The 22,762-nt window shown below is 37.0% G+C and overlaps 1 protein-coding gene across 2 annotated transcripts in view; it reads right to left on the bottom strand.

Annotated features, from left to right (window-relative positions):
- Nucleotides 1–16,332, bottom strand: part of DACH1 (dachshund family transcription factor 1) — a 446,358-nt gene extending 430,026 nt beyond the window's left edge. For both annotated transcript variants that reach the window (XM_053563860.1, XM_053563861.1), the window contains exon 1: nt 14,762–16,332. In XM_053563860.1, coding sequence (XP_053419835.1) covers nt 14,762–15,594 — 833 coding nt within the window. In that variant the 5' untranslated portion in view covers nt 15,595–16,332. The remainder of the gene's footprint in view (nt 1–14,761) is intronic.
- Between the last annotated feature and the right edge of the window lie 6,430 nt (nt 16,333–22,762).

Genomic DNA, 22,762 nt, shown 5'->3' with positions numbered 1-22,762 from the left:
TATTAAAATGCCAGTAAATTTATCTATTGAAGTAGTTGAAAAAAATGCAATGTATATGTACTTAGGCATTTGTGCTGTGATGTATGCATCTTTGAGTATGTATTAAGCAGATATTCAAAACCAGAATTCTTTACTGAAAGGATCCCAGGTGAAAATTGTGCAGTTGCAGAACATTAGCAAGAGAAAATATCATCTGGGATCTGAAGTTCATATTCTCATCAGACCTTTGCTGTTGACCACCTAAACTTTTTCATTAACCTTACTCTTAACAGAGATCAATTGAAAGCAAGTAGCTTCCCCTGATTTAGATTTTTGTTTCAAAATTTTGGCTGGATTACATTTTGATAATTACCTATTTACTACTAAGAGAGTTACAATTCCATGTTCATAATACAGTTTATAATGTACATCATAATTTACACTACATTTTGTATATTTCGTACACTACACTATAACCGGGAAGTAATGATGTGTTATTTACCAATTTGATTATGTTCCATTCTTGAAATAAAACCTTACCTGTACCTTGAAAAAAAATAGTTTCTTTTCCTTTAGTTAATTGTATTTTCATAGCACCAGCTTTATAAATAGAATAAGACACTCTAGGGAGAAAATTGAGCTGGCACATAGTAGTTTGCTGGTTGTTGAAACCATTCACTCTTTGGACTTGTGAACCACAAAACAACCACAACTCAGAAAATCCCAACATAGTACATGCCAGGTCACGTCTTATTGCTGTAACATAGTCCTCACATTCTACTCTCCCCATATAGCAAAATAGCTCAAAACTGATGAGCATAGCAACAATATCACAGTCTAGGAACTACAGTCTTGCCATTCAGCATGTGCTTTACTATACATATAAATAATACAAATTCTCTTGAACTTGGGCCTATTTGGGATGATTGTTTCAGTTGGAGACCCCAAAATGATCTTAATATTGTCTTGTGTAATTTTGTTCTAAAATGGTTACGTACTCCAGTAATTCTCAGCGGGCTTCTGCATGGGTTTAAGCAGAGCGTGTACAACCCCTGCCTGGTTAAACTACACATTTACATGGAGAGTGTGCCAACGAGTTTGTTTCACTCGACATTTCTGGAAGCTGCCTGGCCAATAGGAATGGTTTGAAATGGTTTCCTAATCACTGTTGAAATCACTGATAATACTGTCTGTCCACACTATGACACACAAAAACTGAAATGTATTAAACATAGCAATCCATCATCCTGCAGATGGGAAGCAGGAGCCAGCCGAGTTCAGAGGCAGTGACTACCCGCTGCTTAACAAAGGCTGAAGTCCTGACAGTTCAGTCCCTTCTCTGCTCTTCACCACCACCCCTCCATCTGAGATGAATGAGTGCAATCAGTGAGGGGGAAAGCCTGCTGAGGGTCTCAAATTCAAACACTGTTACACTTAAAGCACCGATTTTTTTCCCTAATCAGAACTGTTGCTTAAGTCATTTTATCAACTACAAGAAGATTCATAAGTGAATGAATGAACCAAAAAACTGCAGATTCAAGAAAGCAAATCCTTAGAAAATACTGCATTGCTACACCATTAAGTTTGGGAAGAGAGTTTTGCAATAAAGCAATGCTACCAATTCAGAGAAAAAAACAAGTCACCCAATTAAGGGTAAGTTTATACTGTTTGAAGCAACTTAATAGTGATGTTCTCTTTGAATGGCCAAGAGATTATTATATTTAAATAAGCACCAAATAGAAATAAAATGCTATTGGCTAAAGTTCAATTCACTTTGCATACTTGTTTCTAATAAGCACATAGGAGCCACAAAATAGCCAAAGGGAGGGGGAAAAACTCTCAGCTGCTAACAGCACATTAACAAAGTATAGAAAGGAAAGACACTTTTCTTTGGATTTCAGCCTTGTCATTTCCAATTTTCTGCTCCTTGGACATGCTTGTATTCAAATTCTGGAACATCTATTCAGCATATCAATCCTAATTAGACAATCTGGGTCTGGAAAGGATGAGAGCTGGGTCATTTGCATAATTTAATCATAAATACTCAGTGATACATATTTCCAAATGCATTTGTACAATTATCTTTTCATCCTTGGGGCAATGGTATTAATATGATTAGGCAATATTTCTGGAAAAAACAGACAAGTATGCACTCTTTTTAACTGCAGCTTAGGGCGATATGAAAAATTAATTAATTTCTGAAGAAAATCAATTTCTCTACGTGACCACATTAGACATTGCTAAACCAAGACTCAGAAACCTCTCTCAATCACTACATTTTATCAGACTTTTCTAAATTCTGATTAGGATGTGAATAGTTCAATAGAAAAACTGGTGATTTATCAAAGAACATCTTACATTTTGAAGAGATCTTCCTGCTGCCTTTCTTTTTGGGTACACCACTTTGCTTTACTTTAATGCATTGTTATTTAACCAGTCAATGAGAGGTCTGCGCTTTTGGTGTGAACTCATCTTGACTGATCTTTTATTAATGTACATTAACCAATTTCAAGGACAACAGGATAAGGTTACTTTTGAAATGCTTTCTCAAGAAATGGATTTATATTCCCCTAAAATAATCTTAATTCACAAGAGACTGTTTATGATGAGAACATTAGATAAACCAAGTCTTCTTAAAAAGGACTATTTTCATAAGAAAAACACTGTAACATACTTAGTAGAGATCTGAGAACCCAGGTGGCTAATCTGATATTTTAAAAAGAGATTCTGCTTTGTTTGTTAATTAGTACAAAAGAAAGAAGTCACATTTGTGAGTTTAAATGCACTATTCTTTTCTTTTCAATCAAATGAAAAAGTAGAAATTACTGCATGCAAATATTCAATATTCATTTAATTTGCATAAAGGTGCTTGAACAAATTTTTGATTCTAACAAGCTCATTTTTCATGCGTTTTGTCTTTCATCCTAATCTAGCATCTGTCATTCCTTTTTGAAGTTATTATCGGCCCAATTCCCTCTTGGACATGGTTGCTGGGTGACCGGTATCTTAGCACCCACTTTGACAGGAACAGATGTGAAACTGATCAAGAGATTTCCCAAGGGTACCTGAAATCACAAACAACTTTTGTGAAAAACAAACAGCATTCCTGTCATGGGCCCTTATTTAACCCACTTTCCAAAAGAAGGAGCAAAAAAGTTTACCTCAGATCAAATATGCCATTTTAATTTGATTTCTTAAACTTGGAATAAAAAGTCTTAATAAAAATCAGTTACAAGTTTTTTGAAAAAGTAAAATTAAAAGCAAATAAATAAATGACATTACATTTCACACTGTTGAATTGGGGGAATCCAATCTAAATATCAATAGCTCAAAAATCCAGAGTTGGTTCTGTTGTTGTCTGGTATTTGTAGGTAAATTTCACGGGAATGTGTTTAGATTTTATGCACAATTTCACCAGACTTTCCATTTTTTAAAAAAAGCATGGGTTATGAGGATAATTTAGATGATAAGGATATTTAAGAAGATAAAATTTGGTTTGGTGGCTGAAGCTTCCTATTTTAAGTATCATGCAGAATTCTATGCAACATTAAGTATTGTTCTACTTTTACAGAATTGCCTTAAAAATAAAAGTTTCATCTCTCCTCTCAGGCATTTTATAGTAAGGTTTTTTTTAGAGTGATTTTTTTGTCCAATTCACATGGTGTGTACCATTCATCACTGGAAATAGAGATGCAAAGAGCCATGGGAAGACAAAAAAAAAGGTCATAGAAACTTCGTATCATCACCATTACAAAAGTCAGATTAGGTTGCCTCTTCTGAAATAGATTCTTTTAAAGATCATTATAATGATCTTATGATCCACGTACTTTCCTTCTTTCCATTACAGTTAGAGAAAGTGAAGAGCAACAGCCATGTTAAATAACCATGAAACTAGTGGGTGCAAACTTTCAACTTAAACATGTAATCAGAAATCGATATTTTATCAATGTGGCATCAAAGTGACATCAGGAAACATCTAAAGACCCGATTTAACTTTTCAGCTTCATTCAAGTGATAAGTGTCAGGGCAAGGCAGAAAAATTGTTTACCTTACAGTGGTAAGTTTTTTGCAACAGAACAGCCAATAAAAAAGAATATACAACACCATGCTTAAAATTCCAAATAGCTTCTTCTTGATGATCATGACTTGTGGCAGTAAGGACAGTGGTATACCTTCCATTAGATATTTCAATTTTTCCTCTTCCAAGAACTGGTTTATTATAGCCACTTTTATTATAATTTTTTTATTCTTATAGGGAAATAAGCAATAACTTAGCCATATGATGTTATTGATGTTAAGTGAAAAAGAAGTGAAAGGTCTTTGAAACTCCTTTTAATTTTTACTTGGGAAAGGAATTTGCTCACCTCAAATCCAAAATCCAGAGATGAAGTTATTTTACCATTATAATTGTGATAGCATGTATGTGTGTTGCTTTACCATTTATAAAGTGGTTGTGTGTGTGTGGGTGGGTGTGTATAGCACTTAGAGCAAGTCATATGACACAGACAAGTAGGTCCTCATTAAATCTAATGGTGGTTATTAATACCATCAGTTATAAGCAAAGAGGTATTATGACTCTACGCATTTATATCAGTAATTCATTTGGGTATATATGACATAGCATTTTGATGGTACAGAAATTAAGCAAGGTACTACATACCCAAATTCCTCTTTATTTTAAACAAATGAGTAACTTCAATTTTCCAACTTAGAGCCAAACCACACAACTAACGTGACTCCAATGAAAACTAAAAACAGCTTTTTTGCATCCAATTTATCACTGACTGCCTTCATTTGTTACTGTAAGTGCAAGGTAGCCCTTTGGAAGGTCTAGCTAAAAATAAAATAAAAAATGTAACCCTTTCAACGGTGACTTTAACAAAAACTAAATATATTCAGATAAAAAAAATCTTTATTTTGAAATGTTATGACAAGGAAAAAGTGCCCCCCCAAAAAAGTTTTTTCCAGTTGGACTGACTCATTAGTGAAAAGAAATTAATAAAATCTCCAAAATACTGTTTTCATATCCAATTAAACTTGTGTTTAAACTCCTTTAATCTAGAATATATATTTAAAAGGAAGATAATTGTTTTAAAAAAAAATCAACATTTTATTAACATGAAAAACCTTAATGGGCTGCAAATTTTGATGGCTTAACTACGAAATACCATTGATAAATAATATTTTTTAAATTTCCTAAGAGCATCAAGTTACTAAATATGTAGCCAAACAGGTGTTAAACAGAAAGAAAAATCAAATTTGACCCAGAAGGCTCCAATATTAAGGTTTGAATTGGGATCAGTTCATTCCTTTCCCATGGGGTAACTTGTATAAATGTAATTCTATGGTTTCATAAAAGCAGGTCAAGTTTCTATCCCTTGGGGTCTTTTGGCAATTTGAAGCATGGAAGCACTGTTTCTGGCTACAAGTTCAAATCTGCATGCACTGTACTGTCAATGGTGTGAAGAAAAAAAATCAGCAAACAGCAGACAAATATTCATCTTTGATTATAATGCACACTTGTCAGAGCATTCTTAGAGAGTAAGACTAAAAGCATTAGAACTTTCAAGTCATAAAATACTTTGTAACCTTACTTTTTCCTTTTAAAATAGACACATATGCTAGGTGATGAAGAAAGTGAAGTTAAATATGTCTGGTTTTATGTAGATAACTAAAAACAATAATGATCTTAGCAAACACTTTCTTTTGTACAAGATTTGTTATTATGTACAAAGCTTTATTTTGTTTTTTTAATGCCATAGCTTTAGATGAGGCTGAAACTTTCAAGGAGTCTGTTAGAGTATAAGCTTCTCTCTACTTTGCAAAAAACTGTATGCACGCTTGCACTCTTCCCAATGACGTAATAACTTGACAAAGGTCATGCAATGATTGAGAAAGTAATTGATTTCAATTTAACTAGATCTTTACCAGGTATTTTCAAAGACAATTACTGTCCACTGCAAAGAAGTGGTAATACACATCTCCTTATGTAGACCTGCAGATTAACCCATTGACCTCTTTCCTAACTCATCTCGTTGATGGCAAAGCTTTTAAGACGTTCATTTTTTTCTAGGTACAAAATTGTTTTCCTATCATTGGAAATAGTCACTGATTCTAAGGACTATGTTTGTAATAAGATGCAAGAAGCAAGGAAATAAACCAATAAAAGAAACAGAGCAAAGACCTGAAGCACATTCAGTGTCATACAGTGTGTACAGATTCTAATACTTAATGGTATTTCATGTATTAAAATGATTCTCATATATATTTTAAATAGAGAATTAGAAGTACATTATTTATAAAAAAAATCTAGAAAATTTAAGCTAAGTTTTAAATCACTATCCTAGTAACCACATAACGTTGTAAATGATAATTATATTTTAAAATATTTAATTATAAATTATTTCTTATACTCTAATCCTATCTATTGCCATTCAGTATAGCAGAATCTTTTTTTCATCTGTTACTTTATATTTCTATGTATGATGAAAAGCAAAATTAAAACCAATTTTATTAGTAAGTTATTTGTCCTATGACCCTATATTCTGCAAGGGTGTGTGTTTGCAGGTATGTGTATGTGAATGTATACAAATACACATATGAATTTAAGTAAAGGCTGTTTTTAAGGTATTATACTTATTTAAAGCATAAGTACATAAGACTACAAATGGGCTAAGATTAATCAACATAAAAAAGCCAACATTTTGGCTAAAATACTGATACAAATTTTACACTTGTTGCACACAAGAGAACAGCCATCCTAGTACGAAAGATGTGATTGGTAATATGAAAGTTAAAGTGCTCCAAGTTATTCCTTTAAAATCCAAGGTAATTATTAAACCAGAAATTGACTAACTCAAGGAATAAGTATTATTTCCATGAATTAAGTTAAAGAAAAATCAAAATTTTACATATAAAATAGGAATTAGTACTGTTGAATGCAGAACTGTGATGAGTTTCAAAGATTGGTTTTACCCTCAGTAGTTAACTTTGTTCAGACATAAACAAAATATTTTTAAAATATAAGACTATGAATAACACAACCCATTCACAGTTGCTATTAAGAAAATTTCAGGATGTAGTTTAAGATTTTAAAGAAGGACTCTTATCTGCCTGATAATCGACTGTAAAGAAGTATTTCTTCATTAACATGTTCTAGAGATTTATTTTCATTTCCTTTACTTAAGAAATGCCCAGTATCTCTTAAATTGAATTAACAAGTATTTACTGCAAATGCCTCTATAGGCTTCCACAAAATAGTTCCCTTTCAATTAGCACACTTTATTTACTAAGATATTTTGTTTGCCTTTGAAGAAAAATAAAGTTATTTTTTGTTGCTGTTGTGACTGGAAGGGGTAATCTAATTATTCAGAAATGTTTGATACTATGTGCATTCTAAGATAATTTAACTTATAACTGTGACTTTTTTTAAAATACTTTTTTACCACTCCATTCATTTAAACTAAGGAAAGAAATATATTCTTCAATTACTCAACGTTACTAAACAATATCAACCAATATACTACGCAGCCTATTTCAATATTTGCTTTATCAGCATCATGATTTAAAACTATACCCAATTTTTTGTCAAAAATACATGCTATCATAAAAACCCACTGCAGGATTCTTCAAGGTTTACTTATAGTCATATAAAACTAAATTTATGTTTCAAATTATAGAAAATACAGTTACCATGTTGTACAATAGATATTACAAGCTTATTCCTCCTCTGTCACTGAAATTTCGTATCTTTTGACCAACAGCTCTCCAAGTCCCTGGTGACCGCCATTCCCTGTCCTTTGAGTTAAACTTTTTCAGATCACACATATAAGTGATATCATTCAGCATTTGTCTATCTGTAACTGGTTTATTTCATTGTGAATTACTACTAGAAACATGAAATGTATTCCAGGTACTGAATTCAACCTATACAACATTATTTTAAATGTTTTAGTTAAATACCTAGTTTCAGTGTGTCTCTCTCTCATTACTCTCTAAAACAATTTTTTAAGCAACTGGTTATTCATTGCATTGCTGTACTGCATAGTTAGGACGCCTAAATATATTTATAACCAAAAAAAATTAGACCAATTAAACAACAATAGTGAGTTTTCCCGTTTAATATATTGTCTTTGACAACTTCCAAGGAAGTCACATATATTTAAGAGTGCAGAAGAATCCCAGCTTGAGATCCTGGATCAATTACAAGCCAATTTGGATCATAAAGACCATACCTCTAATACAATTCAGTCATTAACAGATTCAAAATCTAAAGATTAATTATTTTAAATAGGTAAGAATGATGTTGCCTTCAAGAGGAAATCTATGTCAGAATACACCAAGAAATTCTGAATGCATCTGGTTCAAGGTACTTGACTTTGGATCAAGTGGTGATTTGGGTCATTACATATGATTTGACATATATTTTTTTAAATTGGGCATTTATTTACTATTTAATTCTAACGTTAATTCCATCATTAATTTGAAAAGCAATGAACTTTTATTGATTGTCTAATTGACTAATTTATACTGGATTGAATATTCTGTTTACTGATATTGGTGCATTTACACATAAAGATGTTCATTAGCTGTCTGCAACTAGCAACAATGGACACAGTCTGAACAGATTCTCAGAAACATTCTTAAAATAAATAGGTTCATCTAATAAAGTGATCCACCAGTTAATCTAATAATTGATCATTTCTGGACCAAATACCCTATCCTTGGTATTTTTTTTCCCAAAGCAGTAACTTGATAAACTAGCTACACTACTCTAATAAAATATTTCCTGTATGTGACATATGCTACAAAGCAAATACAAGTTATTTAAAAGACAACTGCAGTAACAAAAATTACTTTTTAAATAGAAATACTTTTGACAATTGAAAAGAGGAAAGGTAAAGGAATTAGAACACAATATGTAAGTTTGCACTCAGCATCTGCTGTCTGGGATATATGTATCTGTGCACACCAAAGCTTTTGATATTCTACTCATCTAAGCTCCATTATGTGGACTTTTAATTTGGGGTTTTCTTCATTGAAAAATTAATTATTCAACATAACAAGGGGCACCTTCATGCAGCCCCAAATCCTGAAAATATAATATATTCCTAGCTGGAATATTTATACTACATATACTGAAAACATATTCTCATATACTACCTATCAGTATTTAGAAAAATATACATATACATATATATGTAGTATATATATCAAACTAACCAATCACAATGAATTACTTCAAAAAAGAAAATGGCACATGCTGGCATATGCTAAGGTCATTTTGTTTTTATAAAAATCCAATGATAAAACTTTATCTTCATCACATTTTTATATACCCAAATAGTTCATAACAAATTTTACAGTTCCTGTTATTCTAAAGGTATATAACTTGATGTGGCTTTGTGTGTGTGTATAGGTGTGTGTGTGTGTGTGTGTGTGTGTGTGTGTGAACAATCTGAAAAAGAAATCCTTATAAGATAAAATTCAAAATTTAACTTTTTGAAGGAAGCAAGTAACTAAATCCTTAAAATCAAAATGTGTGATGAAATCTGGAAGACTCACCTGTATCTATGGAGAAGGCATAGTTCAAATTAACTTCTTTAGATAAGGATTCAAAAGAAGACAGTTTACAACCTGTGACAGTTTCATTTCCTATTATATTTTGCAATAGTCATGTTGCATGTTGCTAATACAATGCAATTTAAATGACTATTTTACTTGATTGACAAAGGCAATTGTATGAAGCAATTTAGTAAAATAACTAGGAAAGATACAATAATACTAATTGATAGTCAAAGCACAAATTGTTCTTAAAATAACACTACTTAGTTGCACATTAAGCTGATTTACAAATGCTACTTACATTCCAAAAACAAAACATCAGATGGGAAACAATAAAGCATATTATGTTTTCGTATGCTGGTGAATCACACATAGTAAATCGCCAAAGAGAAGAGTGATTTATGCTCCAGTCCTGCCAAGACTTTAATCAATATAGGGTGTCACATCTCAGGGGGTTGGAAGAGGTAGTAAGGCAAAAAGAAGGTGTCTAATATTTGTCTCAGTAATTTACATTCAACTTCAGTGAAATGTAACAGATTAAACCAAAAAAGAAGGTAGATTTGGATTAGTAAATGAGGATTTAAGAATTCTGTGTCAAATGCAAATATGAAAAATTGTAAGAAAACTCTGGAAGGAAAAGCCCGTCATGCAGTTTATTCTACATAATATTTGAGGCTTCACAAAATAAAATATCACATGTGTAAATTACATTTCTTGGCTAAGGGCATTAACTAATAAACTGTGGAGTTTGGAAAGTAAAACATCTTCATAACCATGCAAACTTTTGACAATGACCATATTATTGGAGACTAACTCCAAGAAAAACAAGTTTGAAACGTATTACCCAAATAACTCAAGAATTTAGATCCTATAATATGACTTGATTGAACAAAGTAAACTTTAGGTTAGAAAATTCTTACATTTCATTCATATATTAGTTAGTAAAGTGTAATCTGCTACCATTTTTAAAGTGTACAGAAATAAGTTATAGAACCAAACAACTTTTGTTATTTTATGCCTTGATCTTCTAATTATGCCCTATCTTTTTGAAATGTTATAAAATGAGACATTAGGCTTTATAGGAACCATTAATCGACTGTAATACAAAAAGTTCAAAAGCACAGTGTCGCTCCATTTGAAGTAATGCTTAAATTTCTCTATGCCAAGTATCATCATTATCTGTTAGAAGTGAATCTGTACTTATTTTGAAACTTTCCACATCAGTGCATAAGTCTACGCTACTGAGAAGCAGGCAACAGGGGAAATATTAAATAAATATAGACTCGTTCAGCTTGCCATCTCTATTAGAATTCCAAACCAAAAAGTAGAGCCAAGATTTGACAAATATTTTGCACTTCTTACAATAAATTTTCATGGACAAATTACTACTAAAACATAAAAGGCTTGGAAAGTCTTTCAATCTTCTGTCCATAGGTTGTATGGACTTTTAAGACAAAAGAATACTGTTTGTGAATATACGTATGTGCATATAAAATGACTGATAAACCTAATTGGAATCTATTCAAATTATAAACTCCTCAAATCGAGGGCTGCTAGAACCTAAATCACAATCTGGCTTGAAAGATCTTTGGGTAAAATCATCTTCTAACAATAATTAAAGAAGTAAGTATTTTAGATAACATAAGAGAACAGTATTTTATTTTTACCCAAATTCACAGAAAATTAAATCCTAACCCAAATCTGTAAACAAGCAATTGACTCATACAGAGACTTGACCACGTACATAATTACTTTTCTCTTTTTGTTGTTATTTAATGGTAAACAGTTAATTAACTGACCTCTCTTGTAACAGCAAGTTCATGCGACTAATGTTTAGTTTTTAAAAAATAATTGGAGGAAGCTGATCAAGGTCAGATTTTGTCCTTTGACAAATTTAAATATATTTCCTTATATTTTCTTTCATGTTTTGAGATCTTTATTTTTTAGCTTTACTGTCTAGCAGGTGATACTCTCTTTTTCATCTCCTTGTGGTAATGACAGATGGCTCCAACATTTATTCTAGTTTTCATAGATAGCATACTAATGCAATAGCCCCAAGCAAACTAAATCCACTCTCTGTTTTGCTACTAACTTACTGAGCCACAATGAGCAAGTTTATGAACATTTCTTTGCTTTACCATCATGTTAGTTCCTCAGATTTTCTGATGTTTAAATGTTAAAAGACAGATAGATGTATGTTCTATAAGAAGCTGAGAGGGCAAAGACTTGCTGTTTCTCTCTCATACACACACACACACACGCACTACATATATATATATATATACACATAAAACACAAAAAATTTATAGTTTGCCTTCTCTCACAATTTCTCTTATATTCTACATAAATTATTCCCTTAGTCTGTTAAGTAATTAGAGGAGAAAAAAAACAAAGTGAAAGAAAGCAATATGCCTAGGTGAATGAGAAAGAATCTTAATAGGAAAAACATAAAACTGGACTTGAACAAAGTAATTTTAGTTTTGCAAATTTACAATGCAAAACATCTTAGATTATTTCTTTGGAAGTTAAGAATTAAGACAATAATAACTCTTGCAATAATCATAAAAATAACAATACATTACATTGCAAACAGTATATTTTGATAAGGAGTTCAATGGTAAATATTCTATTTCATTAATCAGTGGCAGAGTTAGAAAACTCTAGGTAGGCATCTGCGACTAAACATCTCAAGTTAATCACTACAGTATTCCCGTGTATGTAACTTTGAACATGATTTTTGTCGATCTAAGATCAAAATTTAATGCTAAATCCACAAACTGCCCATGTTTAACTTGGGAAGTTAAACTAACTTGAAACGGGATTTTGGAACAACACATTTAACTGCAAAATATTGAGGCCAGGTGATGAAGACAATAGAATACTGTTTGTGAATATACGTATGTGCATATAAGTGATTAAAACATAATTAGAGTAGTGATGAGACATTTTTGAAGGGATAAGCAGTTCCCCTGTATTTAACTTATCTCGGCTCTGCAAACTTTAACTCCAGAGCTGCTGTTAACCTCAAGGGGGAAAAAAACTTTTTAAAAAATTCAGTTAATAACTTTAAAATGTCAGGAAAAACATCAAGTTTTACACTGATTAAACATTTATCATAATACAGTCATTGCAGAGAGTTTTCTCAAGCAATGTATGTGTTTGTGTGAGTGGGTGTAAGAGAGAAAGAGAGTTGGATAGTGATTATCTAGTACAACGTGGTGCCAGAAACACACAAAGAGGATTCAGAGGAGAGTGGATGTTTGATTCCTAAAGAGAAAAACAGCGTTTCACCAATTTACCGGATAGACAATTGCATAACCATCACATTTGAACTGGCTTCAAATTTCATCTAGCATTATTCATAACTCCGAAACAATTTTCTGCTCTAACACCATTGAGGGCAGATATTTTATTTTATATTCTGGGCGACCAAGAACTCCCAAGTACCTGAGTAAATGCCATTTAGTGATCTTGGTCCACTCCTGCCCCCATCTTTACTGCCACCTGTCCATACGCTCGGGCACTCGCGCGTGCACACACACACGATTTATCCAGTAGTAGTCCAAATGAAGAGACACACACCCATGCCCCATGTAAATGATGGCAAAGAAACATGAAAAATGATTTCTGACTAGGTCAGAAGAGCACATTTGCTGAGTTGGAGTTTAAGTCCTTTTCGTTTTACAGCCCTCCTAGGCGCTAGTGAGAAGTCTGTCTCCAGGGGAGAAAAGCTACCGTTTCTGCTTTCCTATTTCTTCCTAGTGTTCTCCTATGCCTCTTTCTTTCCCCCCTCCGCTTCCCTAACTCTTCACGGGCACACATCAACTCCGTTTCTTCTCCCAGTCTTTAAACTTATTTAGAGGGTACCGAAGTTTCCGCGCAAATTTTGCGCGCAGTTCTCACGTGCCCGCTTCAGGTCTTCAACTTTCCCTATTCACTTTCTCCCCGCATCACTGAATTTCTCCCTCTGCTCTCCCCTGCAGGGATGGTGCGGGACAAAGCCGAACTGCAAAAGGAGGTGGAACGAGCGTCTCTACCCCGAAACTGACAAGTTGCCCCACTCCCGCCCCCTCTCGGTAGGTCCTCCCCCACTGAGCGTTCATTAGCATAAAACTGGTCGGGCCGGGAACCCGTCCAGTGGCCTCCTCCAAGCGCGCGCTTTGCCGGGCAGGGGAAGCCAAGGCACCCAGACCATAGAGTATTCAGGCCGGCAGAGCATCCCAGAGCAAAGTGTGCACCTGCTTGTTGCTTGAGCTACTAACCTAAAAAAAAAAAAAAAGGGAAGAGAGAAAAAAGAAAGAAGACTTGGGAAAGAAAGAGACTCAGAGCTTGAGAAGTGCTGTGGTCTTCCTTCCCAGACTCTCCAGTTCAGCTTTCAAGAGTCTCAAGCACCCAATTACCTCCCCCACAGAAGAAAACCTGCTAGTGCCCTCACATATGCCCCGGGACAAACGTACCCCTTTCTTTCCTTTGCACACACACAAACACACACACACACATGCGCGAACACAGACCCCTCCCCTCGGCGTGCTTCCCCTTGGGGCTTCAAAGCTGAACTCCCTGCTGGTCCCCAGGGATTGCCCCAGGCTTCTCAGCCTCCGGGTTCATTCCCCTCCCGACCTCAAAGTGACCCCCTTGGCAGCTGACCCACTCCTTCGACTACCCTGACCGTCCCTTGTCTGAAGCGCGTCTCTCTGCTCCCCGAATCCTGCGGGGCAGATCACGACCTCCCCCAGCCCCTGGGGCGCCGCAGGGCGCCGCCGACCGGCCCCACCAGTGCCTGGAGGCTTGGAGTGGAACCCAGGTCGTGAGAAGTGCACAAACGCTAGCAGTGGCGTGAGGGGGGAATCCCTAGACTCTGGCGCGCCCTGAAAAAGGGAGCTGTGGCTCCTGGAAAGGCGCCGTCCTCCTGCCTCCCGCTCCCTTCACCCTGAGGCTCTACGATTCAGAGTCCCACAGAAGCCAAGCCCCAGCGCCCAGGCGGGCAGGGGGAGGACCGGGCCAGAAGAGCAAGAGCTGGGCAGAGTGAGGTGCCAACTCAGGGGATCGGGGCGCTGCTGGCTGGCCCGGGGGAAAGAGAGAAGAGGCGCGCGGCTCCCGGGCGCGCGGAGCCAGGCGGCGCCGGGAAGCCTGGCGGCGCCGGGAAGGGAGCGAGGGAAGGGCGGAAAGGCCGGTGGGAAGGGGCTGCGGGCGACGGGGGCTACCCCCAGCTATTTACCTTGCGTTGGTGCAGTCATTGTAGAGGGTCTCAAAGTCTTTCCTGGAGATGAGTTTGCAGCGGTTCACTCCGGGCTGGATGGCGCCCAGTCCCCTCAGGATGCGAACCTGTTCCACATTGCACACCACCGGCGTGATCTCCAGCCGCTTCAGCTTGGTGTAGACCGTGTGCAAGCCCCCCACCAAGTGCTTCAGGAACAGGTCGAAAGCCTGGGGCAGGCAGATCAGCTCACAGCCCTCCACTGTGAAGGAAGCCACTTTGGCCCCCCTCAGATCCACCATTTTGCACTCATTATTCTGGGGGGTGTTTTCCACTGGGGACGGGGTTGAGTACACGGGTTTCCCGGGGAGGGGGCCGCAGCTGCTGCTGCTGCTGCTGCTGCTGCTGCTGCTGCTACTGCTGCTGCTGCTGCTACTGCTGCTGCTGCTGCCGGTGCTCGCGGTGATGGGGGTGCTGGAGGCGCCGCCGGCGCCAGCGCTAATGCCGCCGCCGCTGCCGCTGTTGTTGCCCGCGGCCGCCAGGCTGGGGTTGCAGTTGCTGCCGCCGCCGCCGCCGCCACCGCCGCCGCCTCCGTTGCCGCCGCTGCCGCCGCCGCCTCCGCTGCCGCCGCCGCCGCCGGTAGAGGTGACTGTGGCCGCCGCCGCCGCCGAAGCGATGGGCTCCGGCCGGAACAGAGTTGGCCCGGAGGACACCGGGGGTCCGAGGGACGGAGCCGGAGATGAAGTCGCCGACGAGGTGGAGGTGGTGGTGCCAGAGGAGGAAGCAGACGTGGAGATCGGGGGTTGAGGGGGAACCAGCTGGGTCGGAGGGATCAAAGCCGCCGGCACTGCCATGGTCACATATAAGGGGAGACCGAAGGTGGAGAAGCCAGGGGGAAAAGTTGCCACACACCCCCGGGAGGGGAAGGGGGGAAAGGGGGGAGCAGGAGCGATGAGGGCAACAACAACAACTCTAGGAGAGAACAAGAAGGAGAAAGGGAGAGACCGGGAAAGGGAGGTGAAAGTAACAGCGAGCGAGCGCTGGAGGGGCGAGCGCGAGAGGCGCTCTGCAGAGAAACGCACAAAAGTGTCCCGCAAGTCGAAATGCGAGTCCTCTCCGGGGGCTGGGATCGAGGGCTGGTTTGGAGGGGGGCGGGGGCGGGGAGGGTCGGCCGTTGTTGTGTGGGTTCTGCTCTAGCACAAAGTTAAGGATGAAGGTGAAAAGGAGGAGGTTTGAAGGACTTGGGTTCTCCCTGGCAAGTACATTGATCAAAGATTGAGAGGGGAATGACAGAGAGAAAATGAGCTGAAAAGTGCAGGCTGCCGTCTGGACGAGTTGTTGTTGTCACACGGTGCAGAGGGGAGGAGCTCCGGAAACTTGAAATACCCTTTGAAGCCGCAAAAACCTCACTCACTAGTATTAACCCAAATTATCCAACCAGGAACTCGGAGCAGAGACTCCGAGAGCGCGAGACGCAGGAGGAGAGAGCGCGAGCGTGCGAGGAGGGGAGGAGGGGCGGGGGAGGACGCGGAGAGAAACTGTGGGAGGGACGCGGAGGAAAAGCCGGGGACGCAGAAGTGGCGATCGGAAAAGGAGAGACAGACCGTCCACTTCTCTTCTGCTACTACCGTTAGACTGCATGTCTAATACTCCGCCTCGTCCGCAACGACTCGTAATTTTTTCCAAAAGCTTCTAAACAATCGTCAGCTAACTTAAAGAGCAGCCCGAGCGCTCCGAGCTCTCCTTCAAGGATTTAGGATATAGCTCTACGCGTTTTTGCAATGAGATATAAATGAAAACATGTTCCATTTCCACTTCATGATTGTTAAGAAATTATTTTGAGGAAAAAAATCACATGTAAGCAAAACGTAATGTTTTTATTCATCTGGTTTTTATTTTTCTATTAAATTATGTATTGATGTAAAGATAGTGAAAATTCTAGGACAGTTTTCAAGTTCTAGGAAGGAAGTCTGTCCGAAATCGCTTAAGAATAATGGAATCATTCCGTATTCAATTCCTTATTTCCTAATAGATTGTGGAAAGAAATGCTTCCAGGAGGTGGACGGTCTGGAATAACTTCACTTTCGCCCCAAAGACGAAATCAGAAATGCCTGTTACATGTAGAGAATTCAAAGAGATAAGGCACCTCAGAAGGATTTAGAAAGTGGATAAGAGAAGACACTGATTTTTCTTACCCCAAACTCTGTAATTAATTCACCTGTCTTGCACAGTAACCGACTATCATATCCTTTAAGACCCACCATGGCTAGTTGCTAATGTGGTGTAATACAATAGTTATCTTTTTTCATATTTGAAAAGTACCACGATATATTGGGAAAATCCCTTTCAACGTGTCAGTAAAAATATAGTTTTGTAAACAATGAGAAGAACAAAAGCAAAGCTTACTAGTTGACTTGTAAAGGCAAAATGGGTAGGTGTGCTTAAAACAACATTGGCCTTAGCTTTAGACTAACTCTTCCTCTTTTCTTTTGTCTTTCCTTCTCTTCCTTTTTCTAACTTGTTGCATGGAGGTATTTATTCAGGGTTGTTGACCAACAGATGATTTGAACATAGGTCAAGTTTGTTTACTGCTTATATCTCTAAGAATCTTAAATTAGCTTTTGAACCTGCCTGCACATGTTCAATAACTTCACAAGATATGAAACAATGTTTTTGCATTTGACAGATTTTAAAAATAAACTATAAGGAACAGCTTCACATTATTGGAAAATTTCTTAATGAAATTTCTGCCATTTTGGTGTTGAAATCATTATCACATTTCTCTTTATCATTTTATTCCTTTGAACTCTTTTAAATAGAGTGTCGAAAGGTGCTGGAACTATGTACAGGGAAATATAACACTATTGACTAATTAGTCTAAGTTGATGCTAAACTTTTTAGGTCAGAGCAATAATATCAGGAAGTTTTCCTGGGTTGTTGTAAGAATTCAGAAAATTGTTTCAGAAAAGCAGACAAACTTCTGCAAGAATAGGTAAAGTTTACATAGTTGTTTAGCCTTATGAAAACAATGTATTTTAATATATTCAGAAATAATTTTAATTAATGTGTTAGTCCTCAAATCTATCCTCAATTAAAAGTAGGGATTTAATACATATCATGTACATCAATACACTTCTTTACATGTTGATGCTTATTTTAGGAAGTATGATCTTTTTTAAAAAATGCCAAATTACTTTGTTAACGAGAGGAGGGTAGGAAGAAAGTATTAAAACCCAGAAAAACTAATTTTAGTTGGACTTACGTGCCTAACATTAATAATTCTCGTATGTCTTTAAAATATTAAACTATAGTTCTATCACTTTAAGTTCTAGACCCACAAAATGGAAAACAATAGGATTTAAATACCCGAGCATCTGCCCTGACATTCTCTCATTTCTCACATTTCCTTAAACTATCACTCACTCATTACCTGCCACAATCAGAAACTACAGACAGGAAGTAATGATAGCACACCACGCTCAGTCCCACTCTGCTTCTAACCAAACTCCAGATTTTCTACTGCAGGAAAGCCTGTGCCTTACAAATAAAACATGCTCTTCTCAGAAGCAGGAGTTGGGGGCATTTGCCCCTAGCTGACTGGAATCTCCCCTGCCGCCCACTTCAGGTCTCTAAATGGTTTCAAGGAACCACCACTTACCCCCTTGATGAAACAATAGGATTAGAAAATGTGCATAACTTACCAAATTAGGTAGACTAAAAAAGTCTTGATATTATTTTAAGATTTCTTTCCTTTTTTTCTTTCTCACTTTGCTTTTTCTTTCTTTCTTTGCTATTTTCTTTACTTTTTTTTTTGAGAAATATTGCCTATGATTAAGGCAAAGAGTATCTAATAACAGCAGATAAATCAACCTGATCACATTCTCACTCCATTGCATCTTTAGCTTTCAGAGCTTTTGTCTTGCTTGTTTATTGTTGTATATCTCTGCTTGTTTCAGGTCCTGTCCCTCCATCTCATCTTCCCTAATCTTCACTCAATTTGCATAGGCAAAACTCAAAGTACTGTAACTGATATTAGAAAATTCTCCCTGTGTTTTGTGAAGACGTATTGTGCTGAAATCAATAAGACTGTTTAAAATTCAAAGACCTGCAAATCGTTCTGTTTGTCCTTTGATAGGGCCTGTGCTGATTAAAATGCTACCAAGAAAGCTTAATTGCTGCACTAATTAAGAAGTCTTTAATTTCTTTCCTAGGATATCGTTTGAAGCTTAGCTTGTACCAGTTCAGGGAAGGTATTTTCTTCCCTCCCTCTGCCCCTTTCTAGCCCCTCCCCTCCCTTCTCCCTCCTTCTCACCCCCCACCACCCATAAGAGATCCGAACGAATGGGAACTAAGAGAGAGTGGTCTCGGGTCTCACCATCTATTACTTAACAAAAATCAGCACAGGATACAGAGTTCATGCAGTATGAAACGCAGTTTTGAGAAGAGCTGCAGTTTTGAGGTTGCAGGAGACTGTAGGAAAAAACATAGTAGCTGTTCCAGCTAAGGTCCTGCTGAATACCTGGATGACAACAGGCACTTGAGCCAGATGAGGAGGGCATCCTATTTGGTTAAAAGGGGCAGTGACAAGGAAATGAAACAGGGACACATAAAAACATACTTTCAAAACCTGTGGTCTAAGGAAGAATAAATCTGTAGAAAGATGGACTTATAGTTCGGATTTGGTAAGTATTATTTTATGTTATGAGTAGGAAAACATGAATTCTGTGGGGATTTATTTTTGACCCTTTTTATAACCCAGGGAAGCCTAGCACTGTATTACATCCATTCCATTCTTATCTATTGACCTATTTTATTCACTGATTTCTCAAGTGGGGAAACTGACTAAATGATTTCACAAAGCTTTCTCTTTAATCAATAGTCATTTTTTAGGTTTATTCGTGCTGCATTATAATTCTGGTAAAGGACTGCAAAGCAGAAGATGGTAAGAAAGATACAAATATTGACAAAGCCAGGATAAGTCATGTCTTGAAATCTTCACAGTTTCAGTACAGCAATAGATATAGTTATTTGGAAAAAAGAAAATGCATATTTCATAGCATTAAAAAACCTAAAATAACAGTACCTTGAAGTCAAGGCATATTTGAATATGTTCCTTGAATACCTTAATTTTTCATAAAAGCTTTGAGTATCCTCTTTTTATAGCATCACTGGGGGAAACAGCAATAATTTGGCAGATGCAGAAAGGACAGGAAGAAAAGGTTCATTGCAATTTTATTATTTTAATTTTTTCCAAGTTGTCATAAAAGCATGCACACAAAAAATATATACAAAGGTATACTCCAGATTTAGACTGAATTCCTTTCAGTGACAGGACAAGGAGATAAAATGCTTAATAGATTCAAAGGGAGATTTACCATTCAGAGCACGACATCACTCTAATTATGTTTACTCTAATTGAAAGCAAGGTTTTTTTGGAATCTGAAATTACTTTCTGAATTTTTTTTTTAAATAATGCAAGTAGATCAAATGTTGATCACAAGCATTTCAATCTTTCAAAATGTATTGGAAAATTAAATGAAAAGTGGAGTTTGGTACAAACAATGCCCCAGGGCAAAAAACAACTAACACTAGATTTTCCAGTCCAGCCATAACACAAATCAATTTGAGCACACTTCTATGGCCAGACTGCCAGATTGTTATGACTGCTAATTCACTCAATCAAAGAGTGCATTAGCACACCCGGCACAAATAGCTTTAACAATAGAGTGCATTTCTCAACAATTCCAAGATATATCACAATGGAGAAGTAAAGAGGAAGATCATTTTTACATCTACGTGTTTACTAATGGATATGTTTCCTTAATAGAAAAAAAAAAAAGACTGAGATAAACTTCAGGCAAAGGTTTAGTAAAGAGCCATCAAAGTTTGGTAAATCTAGAAAGATACCAGGGTACCAGTAGTTCACTGACTTTGTTAAACTTTTCTCAGGAGAGAGTCCAAAATGGATGTTTGAAGTTCTGTAGTAAATCATGGAAGATGGAGAAATTATGCCAAGTAACTCTTAACTCAGATGCACAGCCTCCCCAGTCAGCTCAGCAGATAAACCTCTACTACTTTAAGCAAATACTTCCCTACTTTTACACTTTCCATCTCTGCCCTCCCCATTTTTCTTTCCAACTTTTGACTTTTGGTGGTTTTCACTTCTATAGTCTCCCTCTTTTTCAACCCCTTGAGTCTTTTCATGAACAACAAATAAGGCTTTTATCTCGCTGATGCATTCTGTAATGAAGCGCAGCGAGCTTGGTGTTGAATTACCCAAAGGACAGGAGGTTGGGAACTGAAGGTGAACACACCATAACTTGAAATATTCAAACTTTACATTACACACTACTATTCTTAATAGAGAAGTGGTTAAATGGTTATAATCAACTCTGATTTGCTTTACAGCATGAAAATGCATAGACTGTCTATATGCTTACTGAACGCTTATCGTAATTGTCTATTCCTATTCACCTTTACACAGATCAAAGAGTTAAATGGGGCAGTTTGGTACCATTGTTCCTCCCTCCCTAACCAATCCTTACCTCCTTTTTTTTCTGCTTCAGAATAAAGGTGACATGTGGCAGAAAATACTTTGCTGGTTATAGAGCATATTCCAAAGAAATCTCTAAACCCTTATGAACCCTTATGGGAGAAAAGGAGTAATCGCAGGAGTAGTTACAAAGAAAAAAAATAATCATCCTGGAATTGTTATTCTGACTTCAAACTGCATCATCTCCATGACAAGTCGTCAACTTCCCATGATAATTTGGTTAGACTTTCCTATCACGACTCAATTCCAGTGTAAGTGTCCTTAATTTCATCTGTGGTTGGTACTAAGGGTTGCCCAGCCAAATATTTGATTAAAAAAAAAAAAAAAAAGCACAGTGAGATCATTGTAGAGCTGGATTGTAAAAGAAAGCAGTCGCAAGAATAATCTAAATTGAGATTAATTCCCTCATTCCTTAAATCAGGTCATTGTGAGAGGAATAGCATACTGGATTGGAGTAAGGTCAAAAAGTCAGACATTTGAATCCCTAGTTTTCTAATAAACATTGTACATTTAATTGTACATTTTCGCATGTATCATTTTCTAATTGTCATACTCCTTTCTCTTTCAATCACTGAAGACTCGTTTTCCCCTAAAGAAGATCAGTTTAAAGACATATTAATTGCTTAAAATAGTTGGGAGTGAGGTGGGAAGAGGACATGTAAACTGTTATGGTGTAAAAATATGTTTACTATTAAAACAGTCGTTTTGTACAAGTTGGTGATGTTAAGAGAAATGTGTTTAACTTGATGATACAAGTTTCTATCGATTTTCCGTCTGCTTTGTTGTTGTTTTAACTTATTATCTTGGTCTTTTTCTTTTTCTTAGCTTTACTAACTAAAAGAAGAGGTCATTGCCCAACACATAACCTATAAAAATTGCCTTATTTGAAGTCAGAAATTTCAAGGATTGTTAGAAAAGAATGAAATGTTTATTTATTTATTGCTCTTCAGAACAAAGAGTTTTTTAAAAGTTGAAAGAACAACAGTTGCCACCTTCTAGCTGGAGATCTTGTATGTCAAGTTTCAGCCCAGAGCAAATTTTTACAACAAGTTATAAACCCCTGTAACAGAGGGTTTATTATAATGGAAGTGCTGACACAACCTTAACTATAGCGTTGTAAACGGCTATGCTATAATATCCATTAAGCAGAAAGAAAAATAAGCTGGCTGATCAATAATTTATACAAAGAGTACCAACTGCAGACATAATAACTGTAATGTTTGCAAAGCAATCTCTCTGCTCTCCAGGCTTAACAGTAAACGCAAACTAGCAACGCTGTTAATTTCCAACTCCTACAGATAAGAATACAAACAAATTACTTAAAATTATATTTTGCTCAACATTTAGCATGCCTCGATGGGATAAAATAAAATTTAATTATGATGCAACTTGTGCCGGATGCAAAGCTGTTTTGTTTTCCAACACATTTTATTATGAAAGGACGTTCATTTGGGACATCAATTATGGGG

Source organism: Nycticebus coucang, chromosome 15 (genome assembly GCF_027406575.1).
Source record: "Nycticebus coucang isolate mNycCou1 chromosome 15, mNycCou1.pri, whole genome shotgun sequence".
NCBI lineage: Eukaryota > Metazoa > Chordata > Mammalia > Primates > Lorisidae > Nycticebus > Nycticebus coucang.
The sequence above is the reverse complement of the archived record's forward strand: the minus strand, read 5'-3'. Positions and strand labels throughout refer to the sequence as shown.